Source organism: Pomacea canaliculata, linkage group LG7, assembly GCF_003073045.1.
Source record: "Pomacea canaliculata isolate SZHN2017 linkage group LG7, ASM307304v1, whole genome shotgun sequence".
NCBI classification, from domain to species: domain Eukaryota; kingdom Metazoa; phylum Mollusca; class Gastropoda; order Architaenioglossa; family Ampullariidae; genus Pomacea; species Pomacea canaliculata.
Window position 1 is genome coordinate 4,977,221 of NC_037596.1, and position 14,942 is coordinate 4,992,162.

The 14,942-nt window shown below is 39.7% G+C and overlaps 1 protein-coding gene and 1 long non-coding RNA gene across 8 annotated transcripts in view; one reads left to right on the forward strand and one right to left on the reverse strand.

The window, feature by feature from the left end:
* Window positions 1–8,245, forward strand: part of LOC112568258 (dual specificity tyrosine-phosphorylation-regulated kinase 1A-like) — a 36,391-nt gene extending 28,146 nt beyond the window's left edge. For 6 of the 7 annotated variants that reach the window (XM_025245463.1, XM_025245465.1, XM_025245468.1 and 3 more), the window contains one exon: window positions 455–8,245. In XM_025245463.1, the coding sequence (XP_025101248.1) occupies window positions 455–1,182 (728 nt within the window). In that variant the 3' untranslated portion in view covers window positions 1,183–8,245. The remainder of the gene's footprint in view (window positions 1–454) is intronic. The other variant, XM_025245470.1, reaches the window with a different exon arrangement.
* A 3,017-nt stretch (window positions 8,246–11,262) lies between these two features.
* Window positions 11,263–13,252, reverse strand: LOC112568291. The gene is made up of 2 exons (XR_003100052.1): window positions 13,064–13,252; window positions 11,263–12,208 (listed from the first exon to the last, which is right to left on the reverse strand). It is a non-coding gene; the product is annotated as an uncharacterized LOC112568291 (long non-coding RNA).
* Between the last annotated feature and the right edge of the window lie 1,690 nt (window positions 13,253–14,942).

Here is a 14,942-nt window from a genome sequence, read left to right on the forward strand (position 1 = left end):
TGCTTGTACTTCTTTTGTTTGATATCTCACTGTGCTTTATGATTTTGATTGCCATGTTAACACTAAATGAAGACAAGTGCTTTGGAGCTGGTTTTCTGATATTGCTAGCTTTTTATATTTTAAATTTAGTACACAAAAATTTCTTTCTGACTGCTTTCTTCATTTCTCAGGGTATTCCATCGATAAACTGCATGGTTGTATTTTTGGTTTTTTAAAAAGTAAATTCCAGAAGTCTCCAAGATCAAAAGACTTTCATTTTACATTTTGTTTAAAACTTTTAAAGTCTACTTGTGCTTGCAGAGTTTTCCTTTAAATACCAGATTCCCCCCACCTACAAGAAATGGGGGGTGAGGGGAGATAAAATGACTGATACAACAATAAGTTGAAGTAATTTGTAACAGAAGTGTGCTGGGGGAAGTATAGTGCTTTTCATGGTGACTACATTCTGTTTCAGTGGGAAGCACCTCCAGTGGCCGTGCTAGATCCGACCCCACCCACCAGCACCATGGTCACCATCATGCGCACTCCCATTCAGCCTCGCAGGCCCATGGAGGGCTGTCCACAGCTACTATGGAATGCGAGAGCCCACCAGGTTCTGGTCAACGAGCCCCACCTCCAGCTCATCAAGGGGGGAGATCCCAAGGTGGTTGGGAAGACAGACATAACAGCAGTGGAATGCATTCTGGCCATTCATTCACCACCCACCGTGGCCATCATCACCATCATCATGGTGGTCTTCAGTCAGGTCCCTTGGCTGCAGTGCAGTCATCCACAACATCACTGTCATCCACCAGCTCGTCTTCATCATCAGCCTTGCCAGGCCCACAGAACCTGGTGATGGGTGGGATGTATGCACCAGCAGACATCAACCACCCACATGCGCAACGTGCACAGCCAGGTCTTCTTCCTGTTGACCTTAGCACTGCGCATCACCCACATGCCGTGCATTCTCACAGCAGTCTGCAGGGGATTGAACCCCAGCTGGGATCCCTTAGTATGCAGTTGACAGGATACCCAACCCAGTATAGCCAGTTTCCCCAACAAAGCTGGCCTGCAGCCAACTACCCCTTCTCTTTAGCAACTACAGTGTCACAGCCTTTAGCAGTTGCTCATGAAGGAGGGGGCCCTGCCCAGGACACTCCAGGACAGCAGCTGAACGTGGTGACGAGTCCCCCATGGTAGGCGTGTGTGTGCAACAGAGTCCTGTGGCCAGTCATTAACCACGGGCCAGCCAGCGCTTTGGATCGGCTCAGCTTAGCTCATGGTGGCTTTGTAAGTCCTAGCTCAGCTCACATTAGCTCAGCTAAGCTTTTCTCGACTCAGCTCGCTGGCATTATGTTTTTATTGGATTGGAACTTGGACTAAGCTGACGACGCCCTGGAGTCTACTTTGTCTTCTTGCATACTGTCTGCTGTAATCTCTTGGCTTTGCGAATGAGACACCCTGCAATTGACCGTGGCATTTCTGGGCTTCATTATGGCAGGAGGCAACACACCATCATGTGCAAAGCAACCTTCCCTGTGATGTGATCAGATCTATACTAGTGTGTGAAAGGCATCTGGCCTTTCAATCTCTTTTGCTTGATTTGTTTAATCAGTATGCATTGAAAGGAGTTTGTGGCAGGGCAGAGGTTGGGGATCAATTTCACTAAAGTCTCTTAATATTAAGCAACACTTTTCTGATGCAGATTAAATAGGATTTCTTTTAAATTAAGGTTTAACCATGTCCTTTTAGTAAATTTTTATTCATTTTATCTTTTTTCACTCTGTCATACATTTTTATTTTATTTGATTTCTTTCTCCTTCATTTGTAAGGATGTGAGTAACAAAACTGGAATACTCGAGTATGGAAGGAATTGCTACCACTAAATGAGTAGTAATTTTCTTCTGCAGAAAATGGAGTTCATTCTTTTTTTTTTTTTTTGGTCCTTAACACTTGCTGTGGTCTTGTTTTTCCCCCCCCCCATTAAACCAGTCTTTAATGAAAAGTATATATTTGTATCTTAGGCTTTTTTAAAGTGATAAAATTTGATGGCTTTTGTCAGGTTGTGTGTTATTAATTTTAACATCAGAAATTTTAAAACTTAAAGCAGCTTGGGGCATAGTTTGCATATCACACCTACATGAGGGTTGGTGATTTAATTTTTTAATATTTTGTTCATTCAGTTTTTCTGCCCTTGAATTGATAAAGTTCCTTTGGCAGCCCAGCACACTTTGCTACTCACTTTTTCACAGAGTGTAATTTGGCATATCAGACTTGTATTTGTTAATTTTTTTAAAGTTTAGTGCCCTCCTACCTCATCAATCAACTTGAAATTAAATTTAAAAAAAAGCTCCTATGGTAATTGACATTTTGGAAGTCTTCACCTTGTCTGGCTTTTATCTTCCCTTCCATTTCCATTGCTGTTAAATCTATCTTGCATTTCCTTAGGAAAATACAGGTGGATTTTTTTTTAAACAATTGTTTATTAAAATTTGGCACCAAGCTGCTTTATCAAAGAGAACAATAAAGGCATTGTTAGGTAAATCTAGATCTTGTTCAGTACAACACATAAAAAGTGCAACAGACATTTTTTATTGGAGGGGGGTTTACATAGTTTAGTAGAGAGACCAATGGAAATAAAGAAGTTTATATTTTGAGACTTGAAATGCAGGAAAATAGCTGTGTTTTGTGCAATAAATTTATAAATGATGATATCTTTCAGAGATAGAAGATATTTGTATAACATACACCAGATGCAGCGATTAAAAAATCCTACTCTAGTGTCAAAATAGTGGTAGAAATTTTGATAAGCTTTGTTACCAGTGATACCATCAGCACAGAAGATGTCAACTTATCCCACCTAACTCAAAAGGCTGCGTTCATCATTTCATAGTGCTGTCCAGCACATTGTGGTAGTTATAATAAAAACATTTTGCCAGTTTATTTTAATCTGTATATTGAGATTACAAAACGTGAAGATGCATTCAGTAACTTTTTAACCAGCTTTTGCACCAAAGATTGATTTAGTTCAATAAATCTATACAATAAAAAGAAATTTATTTAAATTAAAAATTCTTATTTGACTCATTCATTATCATTATCGTATGCATCTTAGGTTTTACTGTGTACTCATTGAACTTTTAAAAATAAAGTGAGCATAAAGCATGAAGGTGACATAGGGCTGATGAATGAGTGTGCTTTTTTTTTTTTCTTTCACACACACACAAAAGTATTAAAATACTAACTTTTTGTATGTTGACTTACATTAAGACAAGTTCTTGTGCAGGCAGGTAGGAAAAACAGATGTCTCAAAAAGAACTTGCATAAATGCCTTTAAAATCTTTTTTTTTTTTTGTTTGTTTGTTAGAAAAGTGGTCTACAACAGCTCCCAACAGCGCCTCTGCCAACTTAACAAAGAAGTTATTAATAATTTTTTGTACCCCCTCCCCCACCTAAACCAGAACTGTGACGCTGTACAGAACTGTGCTTTGGTAAAAAACCCAAGGCTACAGTGTGATACACTTCCTTCCCAAGAGACATTGCATGGTTGGAAATAGGGAGTTAGTCACAGACTGGACGAGGTTGATGCTGGGGAAACATAGAAGTGATCCGCTGATTGTACAGGTGTGCAAGTGTGTGTGGTAAACTGAAATTTATTGGGCAGTCCTTCTTGGGCTGGTGTGTACAGATACCTGTGTGCTTTGTTTAAGGCCAGAAAATAAAAACAATGCCGCATTTTGCCCCATGAGTCAGGGGGCTTAAACCCACTTCAAAGACAGTGGCTGTTTTTCTTTCTTTCTTTTTTCCGATTACATTTGGACAGACCTGTGTATGTGTGCATTCGCAAGCTGGTGCCGCTGGTGAAACTAGCGAGTCTCTTGCCTCGTGAGTACTCTCTCTATTCCGTGCCTGATCTATGGTGGTGTGTCCTGAATGACAACAGACTTTTCAAGTTTGAAGGATGAAATGCCCTGGTAGCATGCAATCATATCACCCAGGATCCACAGAACCTATGCTCCAGTATGGATTGGAGCAAATGCTGCAGGAGACAATGCTAAGAAACTGCTATGCTGGGTGCCAAAGCAGCCTTGAGAGTTAAACAAAAAAAAATTGTGATGGGATGCTTTTAAGGGAGCGAAGAAGTAGAGGGAAAGAGAAAGGGTTGTTTCCATCAATTTTTTTTCATGTTTATTTATTAATTTTTTTTTTTATGACAAGAAATGTGTGTGGCATATCCTGGTACTGATCTTTGGGACTTGACACTTTTGTGACATGGCTCTCACAGGTGGAGTGCTTCCTGTGGAAGAAATAGGGATTTAAGAATAGTGGCAGCAGCAGCAGGAGGAGTGTCAATAGATGTGAGATGGAGGATTGTGTTTTGTTTCTTGAAAAAAAACTTTGATGGGAGTGGGGCAAAGGTGTGTGTGTGTGAAAGGAGTGGTGTAACAAGCATGCATGGGTCAGAGAAGTTTGGAGGGGGGAAAGAAAAAGGACAGATGTCTAGGGAGGGTCAGCATCCGCAGCTTGATTGGTCAATACTAAACAAGCTAAAGAAATACCTTGGGAACAGGCCTTGAAGATGATACAAGCTGGACTGGTTTTTTTTTTTTACACTTAAACGTAGCATTTGCCCATTGCCAAACAGTTTATGTGTGTAGACAGTTGCAGAAGGAGAGAGAAATTTTAGATGGACGTTCATTGCTCTGTGTGTAAGTGAATGTGTGTGAGAGAGGTGGGGGCAGGTGCGTGTGCAAGGCATCTGTACATAGCTCATGCTGCCGCTGAGTCTGTGATCAGAGGGGTGGGGGAGATGGCCATCTACTTGTGGGCCACCCTCACCTCCTGTGTTGGAAACTTAACAGTGTGCTGACCTGTGTGCCTGACTGCACCTATGTAGGTATATGTGTGTGATGTGTGTTCACAAGCAGTTGCATCTGCATGCTCATGCAGGCCAGGGTGAATGTTAAATCAGCAGTGTTCTTTTCCTCTCTTCGAATGATTTTTTTTTAAAATATATATATAATTGGGGGTGAGTTTCTTTCTATCTGAACAGTGATGGAAAATCTGTATTTGTCTTTAATAATAACTAGTAAAAATAGTAAAGTATGTGGGGTGGCATAGACTTTAATAAGTGTATTGATATAGTGGATAAATGTTAAAGTGGGTTTGAAAGAGAGAAAGTTATCGGCATTGCTTATGAAAGAGTGAATACCTTTCCCAGCAGAGTATTTAAAAATGACCATTGGACTATGACAAGCCTATCCACTTGCTTTGGCTTTTGCCAGTGACCGGAAATTATGTTTACTGATACATTTGCCTTTTATCAGGAATAGTTCAGCCTGACCTAGCACAGCCAGTGTGTCTGACCTGGGAGGAATACTTACAAATCTTGTATTTTGTGCTTTGAAAAAACAGTCAACTGGTTAATTATTAAACACTGAAAATAACTTGGCTCCTGTACATGGCACTAGCAAATTCTAAATGTTTTGGAGGCCTGTGCCTTATTTTAAGTGTGGGATCACGCTAAATTTGTATCCTGCCTCAAAATGGTAAGATATATCTTAAGACTGTATGTGTCTGTTCTTTATGTAGTCCACCAGTGCAGAGGAGCTTCTTGTAATATAAGCAGCTTTGAATATAAATTAAAAAAAAAATTTTCTTCAGTTTTGTTAGTAAGTGAATGCCCAGAGCATTTTTCAAAGTTAAAATGATAGTAAATCACTTAGTAACCTCTGAATCACCTGTCTTATAAGGGGAACACATTCACAAAGTTAAGCAAAATCAGAAATGACTGCTTTAGAGAAGGCCTGGTGAATTTACAATGAAAGAGTGTATTTGCATGTGCCATTGTGAGGCCATGTTTTTGAACGCATAGTATATGTGTATGTCACTGTATGTTTGAAGTGTGTGATACAAGGGTTTGAACCAGTAAATGAATAGTGTACTGTTCCATGAATATTATGATGATGATGATGATGATGATGATGATGATGATAATGATGCCCAAGACGTGTGTATAGTCATCCAGGATACATATGTTTTATCATCTTATTTATTACAGACTTGTACTTGGAGTGCCAGTCAAAGTGGTTTGCAACTGCCTTTTGTTGAACTCATATTCTTAGCTAAGTGAAAAATCTGAGTTTTTGTATGTTTGGTTTTTCATGTTGTTGCCATATTCCTTCTGAATTATAACAAGCTAACCCTCAGGTTGTAATGTAGCAGGAAGTATTCAAAAGAACTGTTTAGGTCAAAGACGAATTATATGAGCAAAACTGGCATGACCATTTTCCTTTAACTAAACAAGACTGCAAAACTGAGATTACCTTTGTAAGCACATTTCAGTTTCAGCCAGCACATTAGGCTGCCAGATTCCATATAGAGGCGTGAAAACATGCAGCCCAGCAGCCCTATCCATAACACCCTCTCCTCTTCCACCATCTTTCGTCAAATCAGTTGAGAATTTAGATCACATGCCCAAAAAAAATCCCCATGCCATGTTGAATTACTAATTCACAGTTCATGTGAGGTTGTCTAGGGGGGTAAGTTGTGTGAAGAATGTGAAAAAAAATAGTATTCTGAAGCATGAGAAATAGCTTAAATAACTGAAGAGCCTATAGAAAAAGAGGTGGAGGGGGGGGGTAAATTTGGTGAATTGTGTCCACACTTGACACAGTTTTAGTACATGAGTTTATTTTACAATTTGTGTGTGTTTATGGGTGTGTATGCATGCACATGTGTGTATGTATACATACAAGTTGCTGTTTTCTCAGGAGTAGGCTCTTCTCACAGTGGTTTATTCTTAGATACTTTGTAATTGCGCAAGAACATGGCCAGACAATTAGAGGGTGTCCTTCATAAAAATGTACATGCATTTCAAACATGAATATTTGCTAGTAAATGTATAACAGATTGAGTTCTGTGGTGGATATAGCGTATCAAAAGAAATTGCTATGTTGACCCATTAGTACTGCTAGTATAGGAGAGCAGAAGCATTGCATCCATAAAGAAAGTTGCAACAATGCAGCAGCTCCTTCAGAAAACCACAAAAAATTGCTTTTACTTATCCCTAACAGTTTGCCCCCACAAATGCGAACATCATAGCAGTAACTCAACTGCATTGAAACATTTATGCTGAATGAGTAACTGCCTCATTGCTGAATGTTAATTATGGATTTGCATTTATGTGGTCATGCATATACATTTTGTTGAGACACCCTATAGTTGGCTTGTTTAAAATTGCAGTGTAGAAGAAAAACAGAAAATAGGCAAACAAAGGCCAAGGATATTTAAGCTCAGCTTGAAATAGATCTAGTACTGAAAATTTGTGTCCATTTGCTCACCCTCCTCTCACTCTGCGTTTTCTCATACTCCCTTCTTTTATTCTCCATGATTTTAAAATACCAGTCGTGAACTCTCAAACATATTCAGTCTAAAAAGTTTTTTGCTAAAAAATGTTTTGGTAGCAATCACAAGTAAACAATAGTCATGTTTAAAGTGTTTATTTTCATCCTGATTCTAGCACACCCTGCAGAGAGAACTAAATGTTTCTGTTTTAGGCTGCCTTCAGATTTTTGAAAAAGAAAACCATGAAATAGTTTGTCATGTAGCTTTACAATCTGCCTAGAGAAATTTAAGAAATTTTACTAATATACAGATGTAACAAATATGTCAGCTTTACTTTGAAAAGTACACTTGCAAAGTTGCCTTTTTTAAAGTTACAATGCGGGGTTTTTATTCTGCTGCCTGATGAAGGCACTAGTTACGGCTCACTCAAGCATGAGAAACGACGCATTTTATGGAGTCTCTCAGCATGCCTGTCATCTCTTTTCATTTTAATTTTCTCTTTTCCTTGTTGGTTTGCCTGATGATGATAAGACATGACCTTACAGGATTCACACATGACTGAACAATACAACTTAAACATTTGTGATTTTGTAATTTCAGGTGATTCCTCCCCCTTCCCCCCACTTCTTTTACCAACTTTCTCTGTTTCTTGTACTTTTTGATTTAATTTTGCTTGTACACACGATTCTTGCTGCATCTTTTTTTTTAAAAATAAATATCCATGATGATGACAAATGTCACTGGCAAATGTATATATTGTTCAGCCCACTCACCACCATCACATTTTGTTTGCTGATTGGCCAGCAGAATTGGGGCACATTCAAGGGTGGGCAGGAGGGCAAGGGAATCGGATGTTAATACTGTAGCACCTCCTCACTCCCATTAAAAGCAATTCCGTGCTTGTAAATAATAATAATGTATGTGTTATTGTTCTTTTGTGCGTGTGTGCGTGTGTGTGTGAGAGAGAGAGAATGCAATCTTTTACATAATAATTACCTGAAACCTTTATGCATAGTAAGCCAATCTAGTTTTAAACAATTTCATTCTCGTGTATTACAAACGAGGAATCACATCATTCAGCAGAGTGCATTTTGAAATTATGAATTGCTGACATTCTTCCATTCAACCTTTTGCCCCGCATAAGAAATGGCTGTGCGATTAGCACTAAGTGGGGTGACATTTTGTTCGCTAATTATCAGTATCTTCATCAGATATTACAGTTTGGATAGGTTCTAGCTGGTGTTTCCATTGCTAAAATGCTGTCCTCCATCCTGAAGCGGTCGCCATCTTTCTAGCAGAGTTCGTACCACCGTCTGCATTTCCGACAGCACCAGTGAGAGTATTGGCGTTGGAACTGTTACAAATAAATTATTAACAGATTTTTCATTTCAGTATTGATACTCAGAAAAAAACTTTTTGTAGGTTGTGGCTTAAGAAATGTACGAAACAGTAAAGCATTTTCGCCAAAGGCATTTAGAAGGCCACGGTTTGTTTACAGTGATCTTTAGCTATCGTATATGGTTTATTTAGTGTCTGTTTTTCGGGAAGTTTCAAAGAAGAGATCCAATTATGTTAAAGATATAGTTTGGTACACTTGCATCGAAGTATTAACTTTTGGTTTTGGGACATGAAACCTGTTTGTCGGCACGAGAGGCGGATATACGGATATGCGTGGATACACACCTTCACGTTACAAACGTACTCAGGGTCAGCAGCAACGGGTGAGAAAGTGCCAAATTTACTCCATAAACATATTAAGAACTCAATTGTCTTAAACTGTCAAGAGTTAAAATAGAGGATTTTTCTGGGAGGCTGTCCGACCATCGGTTATGGATCATGAACAATGTCACGTGAGTGTGTATATACTTTACACAATGGACAAACGGCATCTTTATCAGATTAAAATGTGTGGATGTATGAGGAGTCAACTTACTGGTGGAAGTAAGGCCCATAATTTGTTGAAAGTCATTTCGAAGTAAGTCGTCCTCCTCCTGTCGACCGCCGAAATCAAACATGTGGACGCCCAGTGCCACCTGCAAGTCCACCCAGTCTCGCGGGTTGAAGGTGCGAAGGACAATGCCCTGTGCACGGTGCAGTGTTCTCAGCCCTTCAACATTAACCCTGTGGTAATCGAAAGAAGGAAAGTGTGAAGCTGCGCGACAGGCTGGGTTCCTTTCACAAGAAGGTCGTCTGACACGGTAGAACGCAGAGAACACGACCTCAACCTCCAGGATTGTGTTGTGATGCCACCTGGCCATGTCTATAAAGTTCAGGATTCTCTGGCTGCATCGGTGGCACGGGGAATAAGTAAGGAACAACTTAATTTTTTGCGATTGGAGTTTTCCGCTTGTCAACAAGTGTTCGAGATGATTGAGAACTCCATCTTCGGCATGGATTGTGGAGCTAAGGTTCCTGGCCGTGAAGTAGAAGATGTTGCCGTCAGTTACATACTGTGAGACTGCGTACACGTCTTTTGGCCAGGCCTCTCCGTGAACACTTTTTGTCGCAAATGTTCTGAGCACCTCCAGGGCAAAGATCTCCATGATCAAAGCAGTCGTTCACCTGCTGGGTGTTTTACCTGTACAGTGTTTGGCAGCCTACAGCAGTCTTCTGGGAACGCCACTGACGCGTGCACCAGTCACAGCACACGACAGGGCCCAGAAAAGGCAGTGCACTTGCCCTTTGACCTCTCTGAAACTGAAAGTTCTTGTTCCTGGAAGATGAGTTTGCTAGCACTGAGAAGTAGTTACTCGTGTTTGTCTGGTTCCCTGTGTGAGTTGTAAGTTCCCAACTTGTAAGCCTGTAATAGAAACACAGAAGGAAACAAACCCCAGACATAACATTATTGTGAAGATATGCTGAAACTAATTTGACTTGCGGGAGGTAGTTTGGGGCAGCAGCGGAAAACGTATTCAACCTAAATCACGAAACGAATGTGAAACTGGGGTAGATAGGATATAGGAGTCACATGATCAGTTCTGGCCGGTATAACAGATATCTAAACTTAACAACAGCGGTATTTTATTAGGCGAGTTGCTATTTTGGCAGATGAAGTCATCAGGTCCTAAGATAGTGTACATAAAAGAACCGTCGCAATACATGTACTTTATATAGAAAGTCATTTCATTGCCGGTGTATTTCGTCTGGAAGGATTTATTTAGGGTGGAAGTGTTGAGGAATCCTCTATTCCTGAGTTGGGAAGCATTACGAATAGCTTTTTTCTGATCCTCTGTGACTGCTGTGTGATTTGTGTGGCATACAGACGACACAGACTTTAAGATGATGATAAAGCCAGTCATATAGCTTATTGCCCGGATTTAATACATATTTCCTTTTCCTTCGGTTTTACACATATATTGTGCAGTGCATTGCTTCTGCAGCACAATGAATTGCTAGAAGTGTACTCATTCATTACCGATAATTTAATAGTTCTCCCAAAATCCAGCCATTCCACGCATTCAGTGCGCATGTGCCGGCCGGCAAGAGATGCGCATGCGCAGACAAGGCCGACGGTGAGGAGTATCTCGAGACGAGGATTCCCTCGTACTGTGTTAGAATATTACAGCATCTGACTAGAATGTAACGATGTAATCCGCTGTAAGACAATTCGCTCACATGCTAGGACAATATATGTATTGAATAAAATGATCGATGTGCTGAGACGATCACTCGAGCAGATGCTACACAATACTTTTTGAAATAAATGATGTATCCCCTGTGAAACGACCATTCGCTCATATGTTAGGACACTATAGGTCTGGAACTTAACAATGTTTCGCTACGACGACCATTCGTTTATATGTTAGGAGAAACCACAGACGTTGATATTAACAATGCAAAACATGACAGAATGATATGCTTATATAAATACATATTTTAAATGTTCTAATTTTATCATTCAACTTTCACACAATATAAATACACATGCCCAAATAGAGCTTACACACTTTATTAATACGTATACCAAAATAAAGCATATATAGGTGATGACCACTTTTACAAGTGATAAATATAGTCAAAATATAAGTTATGACAACATTCATACTTGATAAATACACATGCCAAATTAAGTTTCAATGATGTCAATTTTCCCACGAGCACACAAAAACACTATATGTTACGAAAATGTTCATATTAAAGTGAGTAAAAGTGATGTGAAGTTTTATCACATGAGAACAATTTTCAAGACAAAAGAGGCTGAAAGTCATTCTTTCACTCTTGACATGCACATGAGCCAAAACAGCGTGGATTATGACAGCATACACATGTGATAAATACACACATCAAATGATTATTCCCAAGATGCTCCAACTTCAAGTGTCTCATGCACGTTGTGACAAGTTTTCAACGAGAACAATCTGACTAGCACTGCCATGAATAACAGTTTGTAAATAAAAGTATATTTATTCAGTGGCATGAAATAAGCAGCATATTAAGCATATACACCAATTTTGTAAAAACCAACTGATTTGATCTCAGAATGTGCACAAACAACGGAGCAAGCCCAGAAGGTTTAATTGCTGGCATGAAGAGAACAAAGATGTTTGAAATCCAATTTCATCTCAATAATTATATTTTTTTAAATGTACATTTATCCCATACTTCTGAGGCGCTCATGCTAAAAATAGAATCGAAAAGATCTTCTGGCATCGCCATCATAATCCATGGTCATGTAATGGCCAGATGGCACAGGATGGCCAAGATCACGTGGTTGGAAGCTAGGACATGTAGATGTTTCAGGCCTGCATGAATCCCGCCTTTGGTAGTTGACATGGTCGTGAAATCTGTCCATGAATGGCCGGCTGTGAGACTCGTACAATGATGAATCTCTGGCTGTTTACCAACCTAGATGATTCCACTGGAAATGCAGGTTTGGGAACTGTGAACAAAAACGAGCAGTTTGTTTCAACTGACATTGCTAATTTCCACATTGCTTTATATCTGGAAAAGCTGATGTTCTCACATACGAGGACTTTTCTTAGTTGGGGTAAACAAACCCGCGAAAAGTAAGGCCAAGACACTTTTGAACTAATATTCAAATATTTGAATTAGTGACATGATAAATATCGAAATAAAGTAATATAAATTTCAGGTGAACGTTGAGTTATATAGCTCTGTGTTTTTGTCTTCTACTTTAACTAATATTGATAATCAATACAAATTTAACACAGCATTATTCACAGCTCATTCCAGTTTCGATTTTCATATATCAGCATAAAAATCAAGGAAGTAGCTAATGTCACTAAAATTGAACCCTGATTCTGATTTTTAATCTAAGAATTTCAGAAGTTGGGGATAATCATTTATTTAGAATAGCAACAGCTAAGTAAATCAACATAGAACTGTATCAAACATTTAAAAGAAGATGAGCACGAATTTTCTCTGGGAAAAAAACGTGTACATACATAAAAAGCTACTTAAATCTTTGCAGAAGTAACGATAACATTAAAGTTAGCCTGACAGTTTGCAGATGAAATAATTAAACAATGAATAGCAAGCGATAAGAAAACAAACAAGCTGGCAAAACCGATCGAGATCCAAAGAAATACCTTTGTACAATTGACAAGCAGTCTTCAAAATAAATAACACTTTATTTATCCCAGAATATCTTTTGAAATAAAATCCAATTTATCTTCTGATAACTCGACTGTCGGTGCAAACTAAGAACTGTTGAGCGAGATGAAGGCAACAATCTGTCAGGAAGAAAGACACAATAACTGAGAAATCAACTTACAAAAAGCAGAAGGCCGTATTTCCATAATTTCTTCAAAGTCCCTCCAAAGCTCAAAATCTTCGTTCTCTCGACTCGAGCAGTCGTATGTATAAGGGTCGACATCCATCGCCACTTTCAGGTTCACCCAGTCTTGTCGGTGAACGGGCGAAGGCAAACACCTTGTGTGCTGTACAGTTTCTTTAGCTCAGTCGACATTAACATTGTGCTCAGAGTCCGAAGGAAGATGCCAGTGACAGTCTGGGTTTCGAACACAGGACGGTCGGTGTATCTTATACAGCCCAGCGAACACAATCTCGAAACTCAGCCTCGTTTCGCTCACAAAGTTAATTATGTTTTTGCTGCACATGTCACACGGTGAACCGCTGAGAAACAACTGGATTTTCGATAAAGACAGCCGATAGTTCATCAGCAACTGTTTGAAATGGTCCAGAACTTGGTCTTCTGCGTGTAACGTGCTATTTTTAGCAACAAATTCAAACTGTCCATCGTATAGCACAATGGCAAACACTTGCTTTGGCCAGTCCTTTCATGTACAAAGCTCTTCATAAAGGTTCGAGAACTTCAAATGGGTGATACTCCATTGTTACAGCCAGCAATACGTGGTTTGTGAGACGACGATGATGAGCAGTCGTTGCATCGTCTGGCTGACGTTTATATACAGGCTCACGACAGGGAATCCCCGAAGTCTATTTATAGCAATGATTCGTGTTGAGACATGTTGCGATTGGCTGCGTGTTATCAGACGGAGCCAGATGTGGCTGAACATAGACTAAACAGCGTGGCTGCTAATATGCTACACCTCCCTTTGTGACGCAATTGAAAACATTCAGAAAAACACGTTTGTCTAATTTAGATAACAGATCATCATCATCGTCGTCGTCGTCGTCGTCGTCGTCGTCATTTTCTTCTTCTTCTTCTTCTTCTTCTTCTTCTTCTTCTTCACCCCCAGTGGAGTATAGAGCCTTTAATTCCAGTTGGAAGCATGTGATGCCAACTGCCTCCGCCTCACTGTGGACCGATCTCCTTCATGTCTGTCTGGGTCTCCCAACCCTGCGCCTCCCCTGTGGGTTCCAGCCCAAGCTTGTCTTGTTAACGATCCAGCCCCACTTCCGCTTCTTTATGTCTTGGCTGACAGGTTTTTGGTTGGTTTTCTCCCACAGGTCTGCATTGGAGATCTTCACGGGCAATCGGATGTTGAGGATGTGGCGCAGACATCTGTTGATGAATGTTTGAATCGTGTTGGTGATGGTGTTTGTCACACGACATGTCTCAGATCCATATAGAAGTAATAATAATAGTAGTAGTAGTAGATATAGTGTCTATGGTTTCGGCTGCTCAGCTCTCACAAAGAAGTCTAGGAAGCAGACTACACCTAGTCATATCTTTTTCTTGCCGATCACGAAGGTACAGTAATAGACTCATCTGTATATTTGCGGTGTTTTTGTACACCTCACCTGCACCTTGGACATTGTGTGTGCCTTGCAAGGTGGGTGTCGGACCTTAGGTGTGTTACTGTAAGAATGAAAAGCGAGTCAGAGTCAGAGTCACACTTCTTTGACCCCTTTCCAGTAAATGTTTGGCTTCAAGCTTTCATTTCGTTTTGCAGTAACACAGTGGGGGAAAGGAGTAATAATATTAATGAGCTGCAAGAAAGTGCGTGTAATGATGTGTGTTCTAGCGATGACACATGATACAGATTCAGTGCGGACACAGGAAGGCTAGTGAAAATGTGTGTGTGTTAGAGTGAAACCATTAATAAAACTTAAAGGGAGATCCATTTTTGCCGTATTGATACTTAAACAAAGGTAATTACATCAATGATTAAATAGGAATCTGAAAGGAATAAAGGTAAAAAAGAAAGAGCTTCTGTTATCAATTT